The sequence below is a fragment of the Aulonocara stuartgranti genome, assembly GCF_965226115.1.
Source record: "Aulonocara stuartgranti genome assembly, chromosome: 22".
NCBI classification, from domain to species: domain Eukaryota; kingdom Metazoa; phylum Chordata; class Actinopteri; order Cichliformes; family Cichlidae; genus Aulonocara; species Aulonocara stuartgranti.
Genome location: NC_138957.1, coordinates 20,558,130 through 20,583,714, shown reverse-complemented (window position 1 = coordinate 20,583,714; position 25,585 = coordinate 20,558,130). Strand labels below are relative to the sequence as shown.

At 41.6% G+C, this 25,585-nt stretch overlaps 2 protein-coding genes and 1 long non-coding RNA gene across 5 annotated transcripts; all 3 read right to left on the bottom strand.

Moving 5' to 3' along the window:
* Positions 1-6,277: 6,277 nt before the first annotated feature.
* Positions 6,278-11,057, bottom strand: LOC309699606. Of its 3 annotated transcripts, XR_014274410.1 has the most exons (8): positions 10,228-11,057; positions 9,935-10,064; positions 8,311-8,442; positions 8,094-8,193; positions 7,916-7,975; positions 7,735-7,825; positions 7,411-7,568; positions 6,279-6,751 (listed from the first exon to the last, which is right to left on the bottom strand). It is a non-coding gene; the product is annotated as an uncharacterized lncRNA (long non-coding RNA). The 3 variants fall into 3 exon arrangements; XR_014274409.1 differs by having other exon boundaries at positions 6,278-6,751; positions 9,940-11,057; XR_014274411.1 differs by having other exon boundaries at positions 9,935-10,678.
* Positions 11,058-17,175: 6,118 nt separating this feature from the next.
* Positions 17,176-18,542, bottom strand: fabp4a (fatty acid binding protein 4a). The gene is made up of 4 exons (XM_082522431.1): positions 18,375-18,542; positions 18,037-18,212; positions 17,831-17,932; positions 17,176-17,458 (listed from the first exon to the last, which is right to left on the bottom strand). Exons 1-4 carry the CDS (start codon positions 18,445-18,447, stop codon positions 17,405-17,407), a joined length of 405 nt encoding a protein of 134 aa, XP_082378557.1. The 5' UTR covers positions 18,448-18,542; the 3' UTR covers positions 17,176-17,404.
* A 1,860-nt stretch (positions 18,543-20,402) lies between these two features.
* On the bottom strand, positions 20,403-23,704 carry mrpl53 (mitochondrial ribosomal protein L53). The gene is made up of 3 exons (XM_082520631.1): positions 23,587-23,704; positions 22,089-22,201; positions 20,403-20,719 (listed from the first exon to the last, which is right to left on the bottom strand). The coding sequence occupies exons 1-3, from the start codon at positions 23,679-23,681 to the stop codon at positions 20,601-20,603; spliced, it is 327 nt and encodes a 108-aa protein (XP_082376757.1). The 5' UTR covers positions 23,682-23,704; the 3' UTR covers positions 20,403-20,600.
* Between the last annotated feature and the right edge of the window lie 1,881 nt (positions 23,705-25,585).

Here is a 25,585-nt window from a genome sequence, read left to right as displayed (position 1 = left end):
TTCATGCAGGGATCAGAGACTCTTTTTAAAGAAAATGAGCAATTTTGTCGTACTAAATATATGTTTGTGCAGTCGAAACTTCAAAAAGCGAGAGCGCTGAAGAGGAACAACTTCATCTGCTGAGGCAGCAGAGGGAAGTCCTTGCTACCTTTGCCCCAAAGAACAGGGGGAAAAATCCCCTCTTAGTCTTATATGTATCAGTGAGAACCAATTAAGTAAATTATGTCTGCATCCCCAGAGCCTTGACAGGAACACCCAAGGGGAGAACGAGAGCACAACCGCTCTCCCACCAGCTTCAGTTTCGAGCAAATTCCCTCTCATCATCGTCCTCCTTCTCATCGCTTCCCTCGCCTAATTCTCTGCAGTTTCCTGCAGCTTTAATGTCCCGGCCTGTATTCACCTTTCTCCCACTGTTAGTACACAGCGGTGAGGAGGTGAGAGGTTAGCTCACGTAACAGTAACAAACCTCCCCTTCCTCTTCCCTTTTACATATCACACTCCCCTGTTTTGTTTTGTTTTTCCTCGCTCATTCCGTACAGCACTTTGTTCATATTCATTCATTCCACACCTTCATTGGTTTTTGTTTTTGTTTGGGGTTTTTTTTTTTTGGGGGGGGGGTGCTCATTTTAAATGTGCTCTAATCAGTGTTTGATCGTCACATTGCATTTAGTTACGGTGGAACGTCAAAGAGTAGAATTCCTGCAGAAATTGCAGATGTTGCAGCTTGCATGCGCCCAATGGAGAAAGCTAGTAGGTTGCTGTCGTGGTTTACTCTCACCACTTTCATCTAACTGAGTCCTTTCTGCTCAGCACCAGCCAGACAAAATCAACACTTGGTGGTGTACATAGTGGAGCATTTAAGGTCTCAAGATCCAGATGTTTCCATCAGAAACTCGTAGATACAAAAAAAGAGTCAATATTAGCGCTCTAAGTCCAGAAAGTGTGCCAAGAAAATATCCTCCAGCAGCTTGAACTACTGATACAAGGCCGGATGGATCCACATTCTGACCCTACAATCTGAATGTCACAGCAGAAATCAAGACTCATCAGACAAGGCGACATTTTTTCAATCTTCTGTTGCTCAATTTTGGTGAGGCCATGTGAACTGTAGCCTCAGTTTCAGTTTGAATTACTGTTATCCTCCTATCACCACCGAGCAGTCTGACTGCTCTCCTCTGACCTCTGGCATGAACGAGGCATTTTCTCCCAGAGAACTACTGCTCACTGGATATTTTCAGACCATTCCCGGCCAACCTTACAGAAGGTTTTGTGGGAAAATCCCAGCAGATCATCAGTTTCTGGGATCTTTGCACAATCCAGTCTGGCACCAGGAACCATATCACGTTCAAAGTCACTTAAATCGCCTTTATATTTGCCTCAAAGAACAAATATTGTCATTTTTATGGCTCTAAATCAATATTTGAGTTAATCAGATATCATTATAAAATGTCTGTTTCCTCCAGTGTAATGAAGCGCTGCTGGCTCAGCAGACAAAATGATGACGAATTCTAAAATCAGAGCAAAAACCCCCAATAGACGTTTTGCAATATCTCACTTGTAATCTTCACCGCCACCGCCACCCACTCTTATTTCATTACACCGGTGTCTCGATCCAGACTTACAGTCACATGCTCCATTTCACTTTTTCATAATCAAAAGTGCCTGACGAGGCAAACAGCTAAAACAAAAGAGTTGACCGGCACAGAGTGCATGTTTGTTTAATGTGCAGCTGTGCATTGCAGGGAAGGCGGCCAAGCTGTTTCCCAGTGAGTTTCACACGGACTTTAACTCAAACAGCTGTAAACCCACAGGCCTCAGAGTAGAATAGAATAGAATAAAATAGAGTGTGTAGATGTTACACGTGAAATAAAAAAGCAACTGTGCTGTTTTTATAAATGAGCTTTTTGGATGGATGTTAAATAAGTCTTGCTTGAAAGGTTTGGGTTTATGGTGCAGAAGGAGCTGTTTACAGTCCACTTAGAGAAAGGTCAGTCTGTGACTAATGGCTTCCGTTTTCCTCCCGCCTATCAGAGGCTGCCGTTATCTCTCCGCAGCATTGTGGGGAAGTGCCTGTTGCCTACAGCACGTTGCAATGTGTCCATCAAGCCAACTTTCCTGATGACCTATTGTTTTGTTTTGCTTTTAGCAAAGCTTTCCTATGAAAGTCTAAACTACCTGCATTCTGTCACTGATGAAAACTAACATCACATACTGAATGTACTTACTAGGAGTAATAAGGCAAACTGACACAAACGCAGCCAGTGTGATAATAAATCCTCTTAAGAGATGATAAAGATGCAAACATACACAAACTCTGCTAAACTCAAAGGAATAAAATCAATGTCTGAAATGTTCAATTCTGAGCGTCGGTCTCGTATTTTAACCTCCTCTGCTTTTTCCTGAAGTTAAATGGTTTGATTAAAAAACAGTGAAACTGTTGAATCTTCGTCAGACAAACCGCATAGCCTGACCTTTAAAATATCAGCTCCGTTCGGCCGTGCCACCTGCAGCAGAAGGTCAGTGCGTCCCCGTGCATCACTTATCCGCTGCTCTAGCCACTTAGATTCACACATTTTTGCTATTGTAAGCAGTGCGACGGAGAGCCTGCTGTATTGTCTGCAACAACGGGGCAAATATCTGTTCTGGAAGAAAGCAATCAGTTTTCAGACTGGAATGTCTGCTGCTCAAATCGTCAGGCTGGTAAATTATACCAATGATGATGTTGAAGCATTGGTTTGATGTTTGCTTTGTTTTCATTAAGCTTTCTAATTTCTGCAAACGTATTTCTTTATTCAGCGACTTCCTCTGTATGTATAGTGTATACATCTTTTGTTTTTGCCGGTTGGATTGTGTACTCTTTTGGCGTTTGAAGTTGGTTTTCCCTCACAGAAGTTCCGCTTAAGCTCTTCATGCTGTGGCCATAAAATAAACTGCTCTGCGTGTTGTAAAGTCACTGAGTGCTCTCAGAGGTCGCAGCGTGAAGAAAGCCTCGTGTGGACCTGAAATGGTTCTTCCCATCTGGCTCATTGTGGTCCCACACGTGTTAGTCCTCGCTCCCCCCTCTCTGGATCACCCCCTCCAGATTATAGATCACATGTCCTGTCACACAGTAGTCTTTCGAGTGGATAAGCCAAAAACTGTGACAACTGGTGGAGGATTCAGAGCAGAAAATACAGCCACTTCTGTTTATTGACTTTTTCTAAAGTAGGCCATCAGGAGAGTTGGCTTTCCATTCATTTATATGTCTTTGATCACAAAAATAGACAAAATAGTAAGCAGGTAATTACATTTCTATAGAGCTTGAGGTCTGAGCTGCAGTGTTCCCAGGGGTACCCATTGTGTAGAGACTGGTTTGCATAGTCTCGCTTTAAAGATTTCCACCATCCTTCCTCCTTTCAGCTGTACAATCACTCATGGGGCTGTTATTCTGAGGTAAACTCGGACAGGAACTCTTGTTGAGATGACTAGAAAAACATAGATTATTTGTTGTGTTCTCAAGGGTGTAATAGTGTTTCCTCGTATACAGTACAGAGGCCCATCAGAAGTTATATTTTGAGCTGCCTCTAAATATAAAGCAGTTTAACAGCATCATCTTAAAGAAGTATATAATTTAAAGATTAAACAGTGAGAATATGGACAGTCTGTTTCCTTTCAGAAAGACTGAGACTAAGTATGAATAACTGAACCTGTTAAAATCCAAAATATATCATAACTAAATTACTGAACTTAGTCAACAGTATGGGATTAGCTAAGCCTCTCTGTTCTCTAGTAGTATATCCAGCAGATCAGCAGTTTGTGAAATGCTCATACTTATTCAACTTGTCACCAACAACCATCCCTCTTTGAAAATCACGTAAATCACTTTTCTTCATCATTCTTATGTAAAGTTTGAACTTCAGCTGGTCACCTTGACCATGTCTATGTGCCTAAATCCATTGAGGAGCTGCCATGTGATTGGCTGATTAGATATTAATGTTAATGAGCGATTGAACTGGCATACATAACAAAGTATGAACTCCTTATGATTGTCAGATTCAGAATTAAAATCAAAGACATGCTGTGTGAAAAGATCTGGTATTTTAAAGATTTTTGAGTTTAATCCAAGCGTCTCTGCCGCAGTCTCTGGAGAGATGATAGCCTGCGCGCCTAGACAGAACAGCTTGCATAACATTCTCACACTTGTTGAAGAAATCAGAGCTTGCGAGTTTCAGTGGAAAAAAAGCCTCGTTGCATGGCAGCCAGCCTCCCCGACAGCTCCGAGAGCAGGGTGCCGCCGGTGCGTCGAGCCACCTGGGGGGCTCTTCAACTGGTGGGGGAGATTGTCACATCTTGCAGGAGCTTTCCTCTCCTCAGGAGCTGCCTCTGCAGGAGGGGGAGATACAGGAGAGGTGGAGGAAGATCTCAGCCTGGGTGTTTATTGTCTTATGTAGTCTGGAAGATGAGTGGATGGTGGGGTGGGTGCAGTTTTCTCTGTGGTGGGGTTGGGTGGACTGTCCCGGGCTCTGTGGGGCCGGGCGGCGCTGTTGCACTGGGCCCGGTCTGGATGGGCCTGGGCCCCCTTTCCCTGGCGGGTCGCGGAGTATGGGGGTGCCTACTGGGGTCAGCGGGGGAGCTGGCCCCAGGGAGGGGTCACTTGCCCCTCCCTTCCTTCCCTCCCCATCTCCAGCTGCCTCCCTCTTCCCGCTCCACCACAACCACCCACACATGCAGGGCCTTGGAGTAGGGGTATGTCACCAGGGTGCAGAGGAGGCTACCCCCCCCCCCCCCCCCCCTCTGTCCCCTTCTGGCTGCCTCTGCCTCAATTTTATCCCACAACTTAGACATTCACATTACTCACACTCTCATTACACATACATATAGGATCTTGGGGGTGGGCACGATACACGGAGTCCAAAGTACCATCAGGGTGTACACCCCACCCCTGGCATCGTTGCCCACCTCTCAATTTTAAATACACGTAGACATTGAGGGCTAGCAGGAGGGACCATGCGCTTACCTGCTGCTCTCTGGCAGGTAGCTCCATGCCCTCCTGGGTTTTAAATGCACCTTAGAACACACATGCATCAACATTACAATGAGCGGGTGGAGGGAGGTTCGGAGTCTTCTCTCACCCCCGTTCTCTGCGACCTGCTGGAGCAGGGGGGCTAGGACTAGGAGGAGGAGTTGGCCGTCCGACTGCGGTCTGGAGTGTGGAGCCTTCCTGCTGCTGCGGAGTCGGGGCGGTCTGCCTCCCCCCACCGCAGGGAAAAGGGAAACACCACCTGGGTCTGGGTGCAGTTCCCCCCTCCAGGGGCGGGGGCACCTAGACCCGGTTTGTAGAGTACGCTTGGGGAGTGTGATCGTGTGTACAGCGTCTCTTTATGTCTGTCTCCACGTTGGTTGAGTGTGGAGTAAGTGCATATGAGAGCATGAGGGTGGGAATGGATGTTTGTATCTGTGTGTGCCTGTATGTCTGTGTCTATATGTCAGGTTGGGTGTCAGGCGCCACCTCTCTGGGGACATCTCAGGCCCTCCAAGGTTTGGAGGCCTATCTCCCCCTACCACCACTTCCCCTGCCAGTGGCGGACCCCCTCAGACATCGGTGCGTTGGTGGTTCTTTGTGTCCGGGGATGGGCGTCCAGGTACCCACCGGCTCACTCCTTGGCGGCCGCTTATCGGGGCCTGGAGCCTGGGGCTCGCTCGGGCCACTTCGGAGGTGGGGTGCCCCCGGCCTCTCGGCCTGGGGCTCGGTCACTCAGGCGCAGCTGGGGGCCGGCGGAGCTCACGGGCGCGTCACTGCAACTCCCCCTGGCTTCTGCTCCGCGGCTGCTGAGTGAGCCCTCATCTGCACTGTAAAAAAAAATCTGTCAAATTTACGGTAAAATACCGGCAGCTGTGGTTGCCAGGAATATACCGTGTAAAAAATGTGGAATCTGTAAAAGACAATACGGTATACTGGTTTTGTAACCCTAATTTTTAAGGTAGACAACGTATTATTTTACCAAAATCATGATAGAAAAAACCAAATATATTTGTCAATTATACAGCAATTTAATGTAAAAAATGCAACTTTCCATAGCTTTTTACAGATATTTGCAGTAAAAAAAAAGTAATAATATAATAATATTTACAGTAATTTGTTGTTAATTTAACAGTAATAGGATAGACCCTATTATTGTAAATAACTGTAAAAATAACAGAAATATGTTAAACCTTATTAAAACCTTTGACAGTAAAAAACACAGTGAAATTGTATAACAAATTACAGCATTTTATTTTGACCAGATACGTTTTACGGTAAATTCCTGGCAACCACAGCTGCCGGTATTTTACCGCTAAAAATACAGTACAATATGAGGAACATAAATGGTTTACCGTACATTTTACATTTGCAACCGCTAAATATAGAAAAATCTAAAGATGCTCATATACAACCAAGGTAGAGAATATTACTGATAAACAATGAGAAAATTTGACATACCATTTGAAAACAGACTAAACATATTATTTTCTCTATTCCTACAAAACAGCATAGATCTTGAGAATACAGCATGTGTCCATATATATGGCTGGTAATCCATGGAGGAATGAATAAACATGAAACAAAATATTACCTGCCCCTGACCTATCAACAGTAATGAGTCACTGGGTCCTGCCTTGGTGAAGGAAAGGACTCGGTGGAGTTTCTAATGCGCATGGTGTTGAAGATACAAGCTCTGCAGGAGTACTTCAATGTCCATCAGGAGTTCACTTTGGACTGGCAGGATCCCCTCTGCAGCAAAAAAAAATGGACAAAGTTTGATCAGTGCTTGAGCAAAATGCACAGAAATGAACAAAACGTGCTGCCAAAACCAGATCTAATGATAAATGATTTCTTAAGTGTAAAATATACAGTTCTTAAAGGATAGCTATTGTCAAAATGCAACCTGGGCTGTTTTTTTCAGTTTTTTTTTTTTACTGTAAACGAGACAAACATATATCTAAAAGCATAATTACGACAAACAAGCCGTTTTTGAGATTGACCGTGATTTTGTTTTGTGGTCAATAGCCAGTGAATGGGAATACTAGGGGGCCGGGGCATAAATTTGAGCACATCAAAATCGATACAGTAAAAAAAAAAAAAAAAAAAAACAGCCCAGGTTGCGTTTTGGCAATAGTTATACTTTAAATCTACTTATGTAAAAGTTATACATAGACAACGCAGCCCTAATCACAATCATAATTTGTTGGAAAACGTATTTAAGTTTCGTATTGATTTATCATAGAACTTGAAGTTAATGGCTGAATGCATGGTGATGAGACCTATCATTCAATCTACATTTTATAGCGTATGAAACTGCTCACCTGGACATGAACCTGAGCTCGGCTGATTAAGATTAGTGTCTCCTGTCCATCTTTCTTTAGCAAAACTTGAATAATACCACTGCTTACCTCTTATTGAATCTTTGGGTGCAGACTTAATTGAAGAGCCTCGTATAAACAGGCAGGGTGTGATGTTTAGGGAAACCAAAGAATACAGCCGCCATCATTTCTGCCAGAAGACTCATTGGGTGCAACGAAGCTTTCATTGTGGACTGGCTAGATACCTTCTGCATTCAGAAGGAAAACAAGAAGGGCATACACCATAAACAATAATAACTGACAAAAATAATGAGACAAGAAATTAAAGTAACAAAATAAGTGCAAATCAAGTTTCCCTGTGTTACAGTGTAGCTGAATGTTTTTCAACAATTTGATTTACGGTAAAACACATACCAAATATTTCCAGCCAAGGTTTGTTTCAATCTTCAGCATTTTTTTCCTGCCATTGTCTTGAAACTGTTTCATCTGTCTCTCTCATTTGATGCTGTTTACAAAAACAAAACAGCAATATTGTAAAGGGAAAAAGGAAAATTAATTTAATGGAAAAAAAAAAGATTATGACCTGAAATCTCACCATTTCCTGAGAGTCACAGGTCCTTTGAGTATCCTTATGGTTTCTGCTCAAATTCAGTGTCTGAAAAGGGCAGGAACAAAACAAACCTTTTTAATCATAATAAAGACAAAATAAGATTTAGAGACAGACGACAAAGAAATGTGTAAAATATCTTCTTGAATCTGTTTACTTTACTAACCTTGAAAGAGACTCTTGGGTCTTAGCTGTGCCACCACCCTTAAACCTTAAAACAGATGGAGACGATATGCTGGCCTGGCTTGAAATTTCCATATTTGGTGCTGTAAAACAATATCACAAACAATAGATTAATTGTACTTTTTGGACCTTGGCCAAAGCATAATAGAAAAAACAGAAAGTCCTTCATGGCTATTGTGCAATGAAATCATAATACTTACTGGTTTGTTTCTCAGATGTCTCCACTCCTAATGATTGTAGTGCCTCCAGTACAATTTCAAGGATTGAGGCAGACAGGTCCGGCAGCACCTTAGTAATGGAACTCCTTATGCTGCCCCCCATTTCCAAGATGTCTGATAAAAGAATGTGAATAAAGGTCAATTTACACCAAGTGGTACCTTTGGTCTTAAAATATGAAGCTGATCTTGCTTGATACTACACTTTTATACAGTGTTTCGTAAGTACCAAACTAACAGCACCATTATTGTGACAGCACACTGTGTTTCAGTGGAACCATTTGGTACCCATACTTCATGTAAGATGTTAATGGATAGAAATCAATTAAGTCAATGGGTTTTGACCAAAAAAATCATTTTATTTAAAACAGCTTACTATCACTTATGTCACACAGAACATCAGCAGGAGGCTCAGTAGAGGGCTCTTCTGATTTCTGCCACAGATCAGACTCTAGCAGACATCTCAAAGTCTCTCTTAAAGGCACATAATAGGCAAACCTATCTTTTCTGTTTTCATCTCTCCCTAAAAATATTTTCTTTGGTTCCGCATAGTTGAAGGCTTTTTTAAAGATCTGAGCTCTGGAGTGCACTGTCCTCAATGGCCCGGTATGACATGCAGAAAAAAGATCATAGCTTTTGACAGACTCACAGACTTTGTTGATGTCCTCCTCTGATAATGATGTGTCATCTTTTAACAGTGATGCAAGTTTACCCAAACTGTATGTCTGTCCCAACTCATGCATGTTCTGCATTTCCTCTACAATGTTCTGTATGGTTGAAGCAGGCAGTAGAAACTGACCCTGCAATTTTAAGTAGAATAGTGAAACGTTTCTCAGAAAAAGATCACAGAATTCAGGGGGCATTTCCATGTTATCTTCATGTGTAATAGACTGTGCAGCAGGCTTGGAAATCAAGGGTACAAAGTCATCTGATGTGGTTGGAACAGATGATGATTGACATGCAGACTCTCTATATAAATCACCAATGCTGCTGTCTGAAAACTCTGTGTTTACGTGACATGTGAGCAGTAAAAGATGATTTAACTCTAAAGGTATTTGTGCATCCTCTTACTGGACAAGTGACCACGTGTCCTTCCACAATATGGCTCTTCAGATGAGCTATTAACTCTTTAGAGTTCTGACACTGACGTTCACACATCGCCATTGCACATGTAAACGAAGAAACCACCACCACACCAGTGACATGGGTGGGGGCAGTGTCTTCGGTAAAAATGAGCCTTAAACGCGCCATACCTGGTGTATGTCTGCTTGCAGCCTGCTTCAATACACCGAAAGAAACAACGTGGCTCATTCCGATGCAGTTTACAATGAAGCACGTAGCCCCTTGATGACTGAACTACCTTACCACAGAAATTACACGTTAACATAACTCCATGTACTTTGGTAATTCCTCCCTAGCGAATTAAGCACGCCATATACAGAAACTAATCCAGAGCAATGCTTCCCTCGCAACAGTAATGCTAACTCAACTCACAAATGCTAACTAAATTCACAACCTCACTCATAAAAAACGAACTGCTAAAATTATCTATAAACGCTGGGCTGGTGGATTTTTATAACAGAGATAACTTGAAGTTGCATGTACTCACCTCACCTCGAACTAATTGTAAGCTGCCAGGATGTCTACAAATTCCGAAGATGCTGTGGTCCAAGCAGCAATAAATGGCGCTAATATACGAGTTCAAAACTGTGTCCGTTAGCGAAGCCAACTTGAGTCTCCTGCATGAAAAAAAGAGCGGTTGGCACACAGCTCAGCAGCGCGCCGCGCTATTGGTCATTTTCAGGTGACGTCATCCCGCAATGTAACGTCGCTCTTTGTTTCTTTAGGAGGTTCGAATTTGATCAGAAGTCACGTCTGCAGACCGCTGCAGCCACGTCTTACCTTGCTTCCCCTTTTTTTGGTGAAATGGTTCGCTCATACTGCACAATGTTGCTACCAGATTTTTTTTCTCTGCAATTCGAACGTAAAACGTCTGTACACAGTTTACCAGCAGTTTAGCTACCAATCAACAGCGATCACACAAATTCAAAATTTAAGGCCGACCCACTTAAGGTGGTCTGATAATATGGCGTGAAACACAACAACATAAAGTTGTTTTAAAATAATAATTAAAAAAGATTATTGAAATCAATTTTATTCACAACCATAAACTTTATTTTTAACATCTTCTTTTGCTGTTGATTTTTTTTATCAGAAGGTTAACAATGATATACTGCAGGCCTAACTTTTAATCTGTATATCAGTATCTGAATTTTAAAATAAAAAAATATTATCAGTTTTATTGTCTTTCACTGCTGATATTTGCTTTTTTTTTAATGGTATGTACTGGTTGTATTATTACGGTGGACCCTAATTTTTTAACATCTTGTTTCTGTAAAAATGAATGTTTTTGTTTGCTTAAAAATCTACAGCTTTATACTGTGAATTCCAATGTGCACAACCCCAAAAGATGTAGTTTTACTCAAATAATACCGTAAAATCTAAGTTTTTCAGACATTTTCAACATTACAATATGTAATTGTAAAATGTATGCATATTTATTTGTTTTCACAGAAAATATTTATAATTTCAACATTTTATTACAGTAAAAAACAAAGTTTTATCCAGTCTCACAATTAACGGTTATTCAATCTATTTAATACAGTAAAAGGAAGTTTTTGATTTTACGCTCCATTACCGTTGGAATTTGACGGTGTTTTGCTGTATATTTTACTGACTTTTTTTACAGTGTGGGACTCTCCTCAGCTCTTTCCGGGACAGTGGCGCAGCTGCCCCTCTGTTGGTCTTCCTTGGTCTCTTGTGTTCTGCGGGCCTCTGGATGTCTGGAGTTTTGATCTCCTCCACACCTGCTTCACGCCCTGGAGGACGGGGCTGTGGCCCCCCCACACCCTCTAGCAGATTATTACATGAAGGAACCTTTAAAAAAAAACAAAAAACAAGCGCGTCCATGCTCACAGGTGTACACACGGGTGATCACACTCACAAACTACACCCTTTTTGGCTCCTACCTCAAAGCACACTGTGTTCTGTTGATCTTATGTGCTGCACAATAATGTTTAACATTTAGTATTTACTGTCATATTCCCATATATCATTGTGATGTTGTTTATTCTATTACTCTTGTTCTCTTCTGCTTGCTTTCTTTTTTCTTTCTCAGCAGGTGATCCAGGTGATTGATATATGCATTTTTTTTTCTCTGCCCGTTCTGTTGGTTTTTGTCTTTTGCCCTTCTCCCCCGTCCCTCTTCTCAGCTGTTTCTCTTTCCCTCTTTCTTTCTCCCCTTCTTTCCCCCAGTCAAGTCTGTCCCGTATTCAGTAAGTGAAAATAAAATAAACAATAAAAGGTGAATCAAATGGACCATTACGGCAAGGCTGGGATGGTCAGTTTGGTAAAGTAAATCCGTTGGGCATCTTTCTTTGCCTTTAGACAACAATTCTGATGGCAAAAGAGCCAAACGGGACAGGCCAAAAAAAAAAAAAAAAAAAAGATTATAGATCACATGTCCTGTCACACAGTAGTCTTTCGAGTGGATAAGCCAAAAACTGTGACAACTGGTGGAGGATTCAGAGCAGAAAATACAGCCACTTCTGTTTATTGACTTTTTCTAAAGTAGGCCATCAGGAGAGTTGGCTTTCCATTCATTTATATGTCTTTGATCACAAAAATAGACAAAATAGTAAGCAGGTAATTACATTTCTATAGAGCTTGAGGTCTGAGCTGCAGTGTTCCCAGGGGTACCCATTGTGTAGAGACTGGTTTGCATAGTCTCGCTTTAAAGATTTCCACCATCCTTCCTCCTTTCAGCTGTACAATCACTCATGGGGCTGTTATTCTGAGGTAAACTCGGACAGGAACTCTTGTTGAGATGACTAGAAAAACATAGATTATTTGTTGTGTTCTCAAGGGTGTAATAGTGTTTCCTCGTATACAGTACAGAGGCCCATCAGAAGTTATATTTTGAGCTGCCTCTAAATATAAAGCAGTTTAACAGCATCATCTTAAAGAAGTATATAATTTAAAGATTAAACAGTGAGAATATGGACAGTCTGTTTCCTTTCAGAAAGACTGAGACTAAGTATGAATAACTGAACCTGTCAAAATCCAAAATATATCATAACTAAATTACTGAACTTAGTCAACAGTATGGGATTAGCTAAGCCTCTCTGTTCTCTAGTAGTATGCCTTAATTCTTCATGACATCGATTCAACAAGGTCCTGAAAGCAGCAGCTTTGGAGGAATCCATTCTGCTGGAAGCAGTCATCAGAAGATGAGTGCAAAGTGTGCCACCAAAAGCCTGAATTGTTGATACGAGGCAGGATGGATTTATATTTTCATGTGGCTTCTGACCTCGCCATTCAAATGTTGCAGTGGAAATTTAGCTCAACATTTTTCCAACCTTCTGTCGTGCGATTTTGGTGAGGCTGTGCAAACTGTAGCCTCAGTGTGGCCATCTGCTGCAAGGTTCAATGTGTTGTGCATTCACAGATGCTCTTCTGCATACCCTGATTGTAATGAGAGGTTATTTTGAGTCCCTGGCCCTGAGAGCTGTCACTCACTAGTTTCTCTTTTTTCTCTCTGTGAACTCTAAAGTCGGCTGTGCAGGAATATCCAGCAGATCAGCAGTTTGTGAAATGCTCATACTTATTCAACTTGTCACCAACAACCATCCCTCTTTGAAAATCACGTAAATCACTTTTCTTCATCATTCTTATGTAAAGTTTGAACTTCAGCTGGTCACCTTGACCATGTCTATGTGCCTAAATCCATTGAGGAGCTGCCATGTGATTGGCTGATTAGATATTAATGTTAATGAGCGATTGAACTGGCATACATAACAAAGTATGAACTCCTTATGATTGTCAGATTCAGAATTAAAATCAAAGACATGCTGTGTGAAAAGATTTGGTATTTTAAAGATTTTTGAGTTTAATCCAAGCGTCTCTGCCGCAGTCTCTGGAGAGATGATAGCCTGCGCGCCTAGACAGAACAGCTTGCACAACATTCTCACACTTGTTGAAGAAATCAGAGCTTGCGAGTTTCAGTGGAAAAAAAGCCTCGTTGCATGGCAGCCAGCCTCCCCGACAGCTCCGAGGGGCCTCAGCGGACATATTTCTGCTCAGCTGTTTGGTTGCCCTGGAAACAAGCCAGTGTAGGCTACATATATAAATCCCATGGAGAAGATGTACAGGGAGGGGATCGTGTAGTCAAGGTTTTTAGCCAGCAAGGAGGCGCCGTTCACAGGAGTTACCCTTGAAAAGCAGGTGGATGTCGACCTCAAGGCCATCCCCGCCCTCCAGGTGCAACAGAGATAGCCTGCTCATTCTGTTTTTACCTCAGGTTTCCTGAAAACAATGCAGTCAGACTCAACAAGAAGCAGCAGCGAGAAAGCTGCCAGAATGAAACAAGTCAATGTCAAATGCTTTGCCATTTAAAAAAGCTCATTAGGGAACAGTCCCTCTATTTTCGATGTGCAGCTTGTGATGGGGAAATGAACAGAAGGCTTTTGGAGGTGATGGGGCATTTAGTCAGGTCACCTGTCTTTCTTTTCCTTGGAACTTCCTCTTTCTCGTTGCTGATTTCTTCTCTTAAATTCAGACATCGAAGTCGTGCAAAGACATTAAAGGAAAACAAAATGATCTTTTGCTTTTTTTTAGAACTGTTATCTGTCTAATCCTCCTTATCTTCACACTGCTTCAGATATTAAAACACACAGGAAAACAAACAAGCAGCTGAATCTGCTCCCCGTTTTGCAGATTGCAGCTCGTACTTCGTGCGATTCCACATGCCTCAGCATCCCTATACGTCAGCGTGTTTAGCAAGTACGAACTCATACTGTAGGCCATATCATGTATCTTTGATCCCATGGGTTTGCTTGGACATAAAAGGTGTTTATGTCTCAGAGTGCTGTGTTTAAAAGTGAAGGACAGACACAGGAAGGGTGTCAGCGTCAGAAGTCAAGTGGAGCTTTCCAGATGTTATACAGAGGATGTGAGTTCATTCTCTTAAAGTCCAAGACAATCTTTCTTAACACAAAACAACCCCAATGTCAACAAGTTACCTTTGTCTCTCGTGTATGAGAGCGCACACTGGGTGAAGCATACACACACAAGCAGTGCCACAGTGTTTGTTTAGTGCATGAGTCACTTTCAGCAACACGACATACAGTATATGCCACATTGACCTTTTTCCTTAGGTTCTTTTTCTTTACTTCCTTCGCTGCCAGTCCACTCTCTCTGTGGGCTTCCAACTATCTTCCTCCTTCCTGAGCAGTTTCCTAATTGCTCCGCGTTGCTGCAAGGTTCACCTCTGTCAGCAGTAGGCAGCTGCGAGATCAGGACCTTTCCTCTTCAGTGGAACACCTCCCTTTCTGTCCTGCTTGGCCGTGGGCTGAAACACTATTATTTCAGATGGTCAGCTGGAATCTCTGCTTCATTCACTGAGTTCATGTTTACGCCTGCACTGTGTCTGTATCTGCGTACACCTTCCACCGGGTCGAGTTGCAGAATGAGATTCTCATTTTCATTTGGGGAAAGATGCGAGAGATAAAAACAAAGAGGTGGAGATCCACTCTCCAGTTCCTGCAGTTATCCAAACAAAAATGGTGCAGATAACAAGCGGTGCACCTGTAAGTCAATCCATAGCAGATGTGTTCTGCCTTCTCTGACTCTGAAAACGCACTTTTTAAATAATGTTCTCACAGAATGCACCGCTTTAAATAGTATTCACATGAAGAGGATATAAAAGCAGCAACTCCTCAGGTGAATTCAGTCAGGCTTTTTTTGTTTATAACAGCAAAGATGATGCAAGTTTGGGTTATTGTTGAAAGTCTGAAACAGTGATAGCTCAATTTTAAGATCAATAAGGCAAAGTGCTACAAAAAAGCCAATCGAAAAGGCATAAATAAAGTACCAGCATCTATGTAGACTTTTTCTAGCCTTCCTGCCCACTCACTTGACCCGTCTCGAGTCCGCACACCGTAATGCAATCAACAATAGTGCGTGGCACTCCTCCAGTGTGCCACCAGTCCGCACTAATACAATAAAAGAAAGAATGTTTTGAAGGATTTATTGCTGTCTAACTGTGTTGCGTCATTTGTGTTGTTGGCTATTTTTGTTGCACTAAACCCTCATTTATCAAAATGGACAAAAGATGTAATTATACTTCTGGAGAGTTGCTTCCTGGCATTCTTCACATTACCGTCCGTGCCAGACAGTCCAGGAAACCCACAGAGATCTGATGTTTTTTTTCTTTTAGCCCAGATCTTCTTTTATGATGTTCAACAAAGACAAAATAAAATCCATCATTTGTAATTTGAAACTCCCCGTTAGGCCTTTGTTGCTTCTAGTTTTGAAGGTACGAGGCACATATTATCCTGTTTATGGTGCTTCCACCATATTTACAATAACCGTTGCAGCTAGCTGAAGCCCTACATGTTTCAGTGAAAACTTGCATTTTAAAAAATGAATTCATAAATTGAAAGAACCGGTTTAATTCAGTGGCGTGTTTGTGAAGGTTCTCAGTCATCCAGGTCATCGTAGTCTAAGGAGCTTGGAAAGAAAAGCGTCTGGACTTCTTTAAGTTGCTTGAAGACGTTTCACCTCTTATCCGAGAAGCTTCTTCAGTTCTAAGGTCAAATGGTGGAGAGTCCCAGATTTAAACCCAGTGGGAGTTTCCCCCCAAAAGCAAAAGGCATCAATTTCCTGACAAACTTGCTTGCTATCAAATGTCCAAAAACACAAACAAAAAGACTTGTACAGTGATCCGAGGGGCTTAAGAGGAAACCTGATGTCAATACAATGTAAGCTGTTTGATGAAGAGTTTCTTTTTTTTCTGTACTGAAAACAAGTTAAGTGTAAATTTGAACCTCAGACAATTCATTCAGACTCGTGCTGGATGCTGTTTTGCAGTTGCTCTGGTAGATTTATGCTTTCCTCTTTTTAAAAAAGGAAAACAATGTTTAAAAAAAGCTCTTAACACACCAACACAACTCCACTTGACCTTTGCTAGCTGTCCACTGTGATACTACCCTTCTCTTGGCAGTCTCCCAGAAGTTCAGACACTGTACGTCCTTGGCTGCTGTCAGTTCTATTGTCCAGGCTGAAGGGAACGAGAGCACTGGGCTGCAGTTCCACCTGGTTCAGCTGTTTTGACCATTAGAGCCAATCAGTTCTATCGTCTCCCTTTCCTGTCATGGGAAAGTGGCGGTCGGCTCTCGAACAATCTCCCCAACATACAAAAACTTGACAAGTGGCCAAAGGGTGGGAGCGCCTGTTGGGAAGACCCGTAATGTTTTGTGTTTTCCATGTACTCCATGTTCATGTACAGCTGCCAGTACATGTGCAATGTTCAACCTCCCAAAACGGAAAAGGGGCTTTAGTTCCCAACGGACCTCTCAATACTTCTAAAAATGAGTTCACATGCCTCAAAGAGTCCCTGCCAACACACATTATACATCATGAGAAAGGCAGGATTGCTTCCTGATTGAACTTTAAGTGGGGGTGGTATGTTCAAATCTTTGTTTTTCTCTTCAGAACTTAAGAAGAACAAAGAACTACATAAAGCGACGCAGATTTAAGAAGCCACTGCATGTAGAATAACTGCTGTAATCACCATGAATGGGATCCCATTAAAGTCAGACTGCCAGATTAGGAGGCATGTTCCCATTAGAGCACTTAAAAAAAAAAAAAATTATTAAGACATTCCTCAGCACGGCCCAGTGGATGAATGCTTTCAAGTAGGTCACAATTAAATCAAGATATTATCCAAAACGCACAAGGCGAACTCACTTGCTGACCAACATTTGACAAACTCAGAGGCACACACGACAGTTTTTTTCATTCATTTTTATTCAAATCACCACAACAAGTCCAAATGAAACCAAATGCATCATGTTGGAGAACACAGGCACGGAAGAGTGATTTTTATCAACACAGCGAATAAGAAAAGCAGAGTACGCCGGTACTTTAGTTTGGTATTGCGCTCATTGAACTGAGCCTGTCATCCAGCAGTGCATCCAACAAGTGGGCTGAAAATTGAAAAAGAGAAAAACTCCCTCCATCATGCCTCCTTTACGTATGTCCTCACTGCGATCACGTCTCCCATGATGCATTTCTGTGTGGAAAGGAGACGTCAGGTGATTAGAAGAAATCTGCATGTGCATCAACTCTGGCAAACATCAAGCAGAGCATACAATCATATAAGAAGTCACTGCCAGACTTATTTATTAAAAAAAATTTTAATTATATAAATCTTCCTCAGGTATGTTGTGATGTTTTTATTTCCTGTAAAACTCCTCACTTTAAGACAAATACCTTTTTTCTTATCATCCTAACAGGATCATTGAGTATAAACAGTACATTTTAACACACACATTAACATACTAAATCTACTATATAACATATAGAACAGGGGAAGTAAAATAACTTTACGCAGAACTTCTAAACAGATAGTTTGAGGATTTAGAAAAAAAAAAAAAAGTCACACCGCTATCAATTTCCCATCTGTGATCTCTCTCTCGATATTCGTTTCTTTGCCATCCCAGCTCTGTTTCTGCACAAGTTTGCCGTTCTCCAGAGTCACCACGGTCTGCAGGGCACAAAACAGACAAGTGGTCACGTCCAGCACAGATTAAATCAATGATCAATCATCTAAAAGTCAGGCTGTGTAAATGCTTGTTCTGTCTTTCTAACCCTGGTCTTTCTGTCGTCTGCGGTCGTCTCATCAAAAGGTTCGTTGAGTTTGAACTTGATTTCGGTGGTTTTGAAGGTGCTCTGAGACTTCAGGCATATAGTCCCTTCGTCGTCCATCGTCACTATTAAATTGGGCTTGGTCCGGTTGCCCACCTGCCGGGTTGCAAATCCCACACCTGCAGAGCGCGAGGTGTCAGGAAATGTGTCAGATGTAGAGACGCTTTTTAATTAAAACGTTAAAAAAAACTATTGTGAAAACTTGAGACAATAAAATTAATTACAATTAAGATTAAAATGTTTCTCCCCCTAAATTTAGCTCCAACCACAGACGTTCTTACCGATTGCTTTCATGTAGTCGTCAAAATTGTCGCTGGAAATCATCTTCCATGTTCCAACAAATTTCTCGACCATTTTGCAATCCTTGAAAATTTTTTCCTCTTTATCCTCAACAACAAAGTGTGCAGCGACTCTGGGTTCAGCACTCTTCCAGTGTGGGAGCAGAGTGTGGCCGTTTTAAAGGGACAGTCCTTTTTTTCAGCAACGCGATAGGAGCCAATCACAGCCTGCAACGTCATATAACGAATTGTTGAAATCCCTCCTCTTGTGAGTTTTTCCCTTTTCACCCACTTATTTATTTATTTTGATCCGTGACATAGTCGTGGCAATAGTTTTATATTCTAAGCTACATGTGTATTTATCAAAATTAATCTTCAAACACGGTCATTTTATACAGAATAAACAATATTTTTCTTTGTTACAGTTTAATATCAAGTGTTTCTCTGGTTCCAGAGATGTCACTTTATATGGCGGGCCAAACAGGCCAAAAATGACATATTTGTTTTCAGCTTGGTTATGAGCCGTCATTCTGTAGTGATCTGCTGATAAGAAGCCATTCCTCTTAACAGGTGAAAAATTGCCCTCCTAGTTTTAGGCTTAATCCCCCTTTCCCCCCTGCAGGCAGTATCCTTCAAGCTCAGGTCGTCTACCAGAGGCCTCGGAGTTTGAGGGTCCTGTGCAGTATCTTTGCTGTTCCTAGGACTGCGCTCTTCTGGACTGAGATCTAAGATGTTGTTCCTGGGATCTGCTGGAACAACACTTTTACCATGATACTGTCATGGTACAAATAACAGTAGCATGGTGGTTAACACTGTGCTCTCAACGCAAGAATCAGAATCAGAATCAGAATACTTTATTGATCCCTGGGGGAAATTATTTTTTGTTACAGTGCTCCATTTTAAACCAACATTAAGACAAGACAGACAATACGCTAACTAAGAATAGTACAATATATACATATATATACATACATACATAAGTCACTTATAAATAAATAGTTGGAAAAAAAGAAGGTCCTGAGTTCAAATCCATCACATCCTTCTTGCCCTGTGACAGCTGAGAAAGGCTCCAGCACAATAGTATTATTATTATTAGGCCTTTGTAGGTGAACATTAAGTCAAATTGAGTTTATTATTAGTTTGCTGACTGATTTCATTTTGAGGAAATACAAACAGGGGCTCTGTTGATATTGTGATGACCTTTACTTCAGTTAAATTCACTTTGGATCCTTGTCTTGTTAAAGACTGGCAAAACTGTAATGTGTAATTTCAACTACAGGCTTGAATGTGATTAGAAAAAATCAGTGACTGACTGGTCTTTGCAGTTTTTTCACACCCAGTGACCTATTTAAGGTAGTTGCAGCAACCAGCTGGTCCCTGATCATGCTGCACCTCTGCTTACTGATTACCAGGCAACTGCATAGGTTTCCTGGTCGGAGGCAGCCTGTCTTGAAACAACTAGACAGCAAGGGACGCCGCGAGGTCGGAGACCCGGTCCTCATCTTCGAAGCAACAATTTCAAAGGCAACGAGATCGACACAGTTGCACACAGTCACAATAAATTTGGTCTCCTACCATCATTTTGCTTGTCAGTTAAAGAAAAGTCATTTGAAGTCATTTATGTTACAGTTCTTTTCAGGAAACCTGCCAAAAAATAAGTGTGTGGATGCAATAATGATCCATTAATAAAACATTAAGTCACAGATGGTAACGGGACAGAGGTTGACTATGTGAGAGGGTGGGATTTCACTTATCTGTGACTGGGTGAAAGGCTTTTTTCTCCTTTTCAGATGGGCTGGATGTAAAACTCTGTGCCAAATTACAGCTTTGCTGTGTCAAAGGTTGGAGCTTGCATGACGCTCTCTCAAACACTGGAATGGTCTCCTTTATCAGGAAAATGACACATTATGCAAGGACACACCGTGACCCCGTACTGATCGCAGCACCTTTTTTTTTTTTAGCAGTTAAAGCATTTTAATTGATCCGGCGAATGTTGTTGGGAAATAACCCAGCTGAGAGAAACTATTTGGCCAAGTGACAAAAACGATACAGTTCTCTTTATTTTTTACTGTTTAGTTAAAAGGGCACAAAAGAATTTGACTATTAAATATTTAACCAACACAACATTTTAGATTAAAGCCAGTCAACACCATGTGTATGAAATGGAATAGTTTTACTGTACATGTTCAACAATATTCACAGATAAATACACATCTGCCAAGCTCATGATTATTTCTTCTCTCCAACTTTTGCCTGCGGGTCCTTGGCGACGCAGCGGGATTGAAAAGCACTCAGCATCTCACTGCTGGTCAAATTTGCTCCCTTCATCAGCAGCTTCTCTCCGTCTACTGCGGAAAAGAAGGACAAAAACACAATGAGATGACTCATAAGAACAACATGCTTAAGGAGTACAGAAAGGAAATGTTCAAAAGTTCACTCTGCACAAAAGTCAAGTAAGACACGCTGCGGCTCTGCTGACCTGTGGCAGACATCTCCAGCTTTGTAAAAGCCTGACTCACTGCGTGAGTGATGCTAATTGTATGAAATTCCAAGACTGGGTCATATGTTTCTGAGTGTATGAACTGCACATATGCACCATTTCCAGGACTTTATCCTATTTTTGAGTTTTTAGATATTTTTTTTTATCATCTTTGGCTCCCGTGACATATCTGGAATGGGCTTTTTAAAAACATAACCAGAAAAAGAGAAAATTAAAACAGGTTACGACTGTCTTGAGTCAAAGGTTAAAGTGAACGTCTTAGTTGCCTTATCATTGTTGTGCCTGGAGGTGATTGTAGTTATGATTTGGTGCTCCAGAGTGATGGATGCATCAGGGTAAGAAGACAGATGGATGAAGTGATGCCTAGTGTAAAACTCTGTGCGGGCGGCGTTATGATCAGGGATTACTTCAGCTGGTCAGGTTGACGTTAGGCAACAATTTCTGACCACAAACCGAGATCAGCTGACATCTCTGAAAAAACTGAATGGCCAAATTTTTCTATGAAAAAAAATCTTCCCTGACAGGGAAGATGCATAAGATGGAGCCACCAGGCTCAAACTGTGAGAGAGTGGTGGAGACAGTATGAATTGGACACCACCTTAACCCCACATTGAGAAAGACTTTATGCACAAATACAAGTTCTTGACGGAAAATGAACACACTTGTATAAAATGACATATTCTGTCTTAGCAGCAGGTTACAAAAGTCAGACAGCTACTTTTGTAGGCATTATTAACATTTCATAAGTGCTAGACGAGCCAGTTATGAAACTACACATCACTTCAGACAGCTGAGGGAACGACGGCAACGATCTCATCCAAAATAACTCCACCCATGAGAACACTCCCATGAAGTCTTGAATTGTAATGATATGAGCATGTAACTGGACCTCATACTGACAGCTCAACAACCGTCTCCAGATTGATCTCCTTAAGTTCTCGTGAAATAACAAGTTAGCAGGCCTCCCCACCTATAAAACTACATAAATCACATTTTATTCCTCTTCAACAACTGAAAATAGTGGACTGTGTATAAAAATACCTGTAATTTCTACAGAGTTAATGCAATCATTTTGTTAAACCCCTCGAGTGACATCTTGATTGTTTAATTTAAAATCCACTGTGGTGGAGTACTAAGATAAAACTAGAGAAAAAAAACAACTCATGGACCAAACTCTGCCTCCCCCACTCATTCTAATGTGCTCACGTCATACTTACCATAAGTGATATCCACTACGGGCTCAGACTTGTCATGTTTCACCACTGGTATCACCTCACAGTTCATGTTGGTAGCTCTGGCCTTCTCTGAACCCACTAAGGTCAGAAACTCCCTGTGGGACAGGAAAAAGAAAAGCTTTTTTAGATTTACCTTATAACGCATTAAAGTGACTAAGTATGTTAGCACAACTCGAGATGCTGTAGTAGATGTGAGTATTTCCACAGTGGGGACATCGAGTATGACACACTTAGCTCCATTGCACTGATTTTACAGCAGTAATCACTAGTTACTCTACAGATTCAAAGTAAAGTTGACACCAAACCGGCAATCTGCTTTGAAGTTAGACGAAATAGGCTTGAAATCTAAACATTAAAATAGTGTTTAAACATCAGTAATATAGATTTCCCTTTAGCTTTGACATTTTGTGTATTTTCTCAAAATATTTGTGAACCGTTGATTTAGGCAGTAATGTACACTCTAAGGCCACTTTAATAGTTACACCTCTTCAAATGCTTGTTAACACAAGTATCTAAACTGGGTGTGTAGACAAGTGGTCAAGACGGCCTGATGAAGTTCAAACCAAGCATCAACCGAGTGACTTTGAGCATGGCATGGTTAATGGTGCCAGACAAGCTGGTCTGAGTACTTCGCAAACTGCTGATCTGCTGGGAATTTCCCGCACAACCATCTCTGGGAGAAAATATCCAGCCGCAGTCATCTGGGTTAAAATGCCTTTTTGAGGTCATAGATCAGAATAGAATGGTAACACTGCTTCAAGCTAACAGGTAGTCAAGAGTAAATGAAACAACCACTCATTACCACCATGCAGATGCAGAAGAGCATGTCTGAACACAGTGTGTCAAAGCTTGAAGTCGGTGGGACTTTGGCAGCAGAAGACCGCTCTGGGATTCAAGTTAGCTAACAACAGGAAACTGAGGCTAATATTCACACAGCAGGTTGGGAAAACATTGCATGCTCTGAATTTCTCAATTTCTGCAGTGACATTTGCACAGTATAAACACAGAGAAACATAAAAACACACGGAAACGTGGAAAATCACTACCCAATAATAAAGTGGCCGGTGTATAATGACCGTATAATGTCATGTGCAATCTAGATAACAAAACAAACGTAAGTGCTGAGATTACTTCAAGCAAAACTTACTTTTAAACCTTCCATTAAAAGAGTTTAGACGAGACTTCGTGCAGCATGTCATATAGTGTTGCTATGAATTTACGGAGGGTTTCTTCAACTAACATTAACCAAATGTTGAATGTTTTAAGGGTGTCTTTACTAAGCATGAAAGCCAGCATAACCACAGTCTATTCCGACAAGCATCAACGAGCTATACGCTACATAAAACATGAAATGACGTTGCGGTTGGCGGCTGCTGGCTGTCGCCAACAGCCTTATTGTCAAATTACGACCGTTACCCGCCTTTCAGGCACACTGAACGGCTCTCCGACACAACAGCAGCGTCAAACGCGCCTTTCTTACCGTGTGGACCGGACATTGGACTCGAACGGACAAAACTGAACGGTTATTTTCTTCACAGCCTTCAATACCACGGTCGCTTTGCTGGGAGCCGCCATGTTTTCGATTTAATGACCTCTAACCTCGCCAGAATGGGGTTTCTCACATGGGCCACGAGAGGGCGCCACAGGATTAAGGATTCCAGTAGCTGCCTCACTAACAGGTCCATACAAAGGTAATTATTATTCAACACGACATGGAGCTGTTACTTTATAAAGAATGGGAGGTGATCATGATTTTTTTTAGCTTCATAGTTATTAAAGCAGGTGTTTTCCTATCTTTGCAGTCTTCTGCTACAGATCAAAAAATCATTCATAAGATCATTTATAAGCAAAGCAGGGACACACCAACAAATGTTTTCCCCTCTAGGATATTATGCATTAACTTGTGACATTAACTTGTAACATTGTCTACTTAGTTAGGCACTGTCTGTTTAATATCAGCGTTTCCTGTGACTTGACAGAGTAAATTATTGGTGTAATATTGCTGTAGTACTCCCAGTGATAGCTTCACCAGTGGAAGCAGTTCACTGATAACAACACAAGTTGCGACACGGCTTTTATACAAAAAAGTGACTGTTATGTAAACACCAACATCCCCAATCAAAGTGACAAATTCAGAGGAAAAGTGACTGGGGCACCTTCAGGCGTGCAATCATCAGGACGTTGGAGAAGGGGGTCTGTGAGGAAATAATTCAATAAAGGAGGTGCTACTGTTCAAATAGACAATCTAACACTTTTTTTTTTTGGCACATTTTGGGCGTGACCCCTTTAATACTTCTCAAGAGTAATACTTAAAAATATTTTTGGGGATCAGATACATTCCTCTCATTGAACAGTTTGTTTTCCTGTGACTTAAAAAAGAAGAAGAAGAAGAAACCTTGCACATACTAATTACCTCATCTAAACTTTATCAAGGCCTTTCTTGACCTCTGCTCGCTGCAGCCGGTTATTTATAGACACCCCTGGTGTCAGGGCCTGAGCAGAACAAATGTGTTGTTCTCAGATCAGTACGCCAGAGTGTGTGCTGTTTATCCCAGCTCTAACACGCCTCAAGTCTCTTTCCTGTGAGCGACAGCCTGACCCAGCCTGTGACAGTCAGCAGAGGCACGAGGGCTCTAAATTTAAACATTAAGGCTACCGAGAGGCCGAAGCATTTCCTATACACCTCCCACCACACACGCGCGCACCCATGCACACACTCACACACAATAAGTATTTGTCGGAGGCTTACTGTAAGAAAGTTGGGGAGAGGGCGGTCAGAAACAATAAATGCTCCAGGGGATGTTGACCTCAGAAAGAAAAGGGTATTGTCTTGATGTTGGAGTTCATCTATGAAGGCCTCAGCCTAAACACAATATGAACTTATGAGATGGTCCCCCTGGGAAGCTGTGGTGTTTAACATGAGCTGCCATGTTCTTCTTTGCCACAAGGCTCCATCATTGCTGTTTCTGCAACATGTCGAAAGAAATTCATGCTCTGGTGCCAAAACCCTGTTTTGAATTGTTGTTTCCTCCTTGAGAATGACACCCAAGTTAGGTATGAGTGTAAACCAAAGAGGCTGTAGTATGAAAGAATGAATCAGAAGTGACTGTAACAGCCTCCAAATGAATGGCTGATGGGTAATAGAGATGAATTCACTTCTGAGGAAAGGTGGAGGATTGTGGCAAAGGGCCCCACCACTGAGAGGAATCACAAGGGCGTATCTGTAACACAGAATCATCGTACTGCTGACAAAATGGAAAGAAATCAAACACACTGAGTGCTCTTACTCATTAGTGAGTGCTCCCTGTTTCAATGCCTCTCTGTAAACCTATTAAATATAAATTAAGCACAAAAACTCATAAATCAGTAAATAACAAAAAACGATTCCTGCTGAGTTCCTTCCAGCAAACTGTGCAAAGTACAAAGCTACAAGTATGAGAGAGTATTGCACTACAGCCTGGAACTGTTACACTGTTCAG

Excerpts from the sequence above, each read along its gene's own strand:
- mrpl53 (XM_082520631.1), bottom strand. The coding sequence starts at position 23,681 with ATGGCGGCTCCCAGCAAAGCGACCGTGGTATTGAAGGCTGTGAAGAAA. Across the intron at positions 22,202-23,586 it reads TCCAATGTCCGGTCCACACG|GGAGTTTCTGACCTTAGTGG; the intron begins GTAAGAAAGGCG and ends CCTGTCCCACAG. Across the intron at positions 20,720-22,088 it reads CGTAGTGGATATCACTTATG|TAGACGGAGAGAAGCTGCTG; the intron begins GTAAGTATGACG and ends TCTTTTCCGCAG.
- fabp4a (XM_082522431.1), bottom strand. The coding sequence starts at position 18,447 with ATGGTCGAGAAATTTGTTGGAACATGGAAGATGATTTCCAGCGACAAT. Across the intron at positions 18,213-18,374 it reads CGACTACATGAAAGCAATCG|GTGTGGGATTTGCAACCCGG; the intron begins GTAAGAACGTCT and ends CGCGCTCTGCAG. Across the intron at positions 17,459-17,830 it reads CAGATGGGAAATTGATAGCG|AAATGCATCATGGGAGACGT; the intron begins GTGTGACTTTTT and ends CTTTCCACACAG.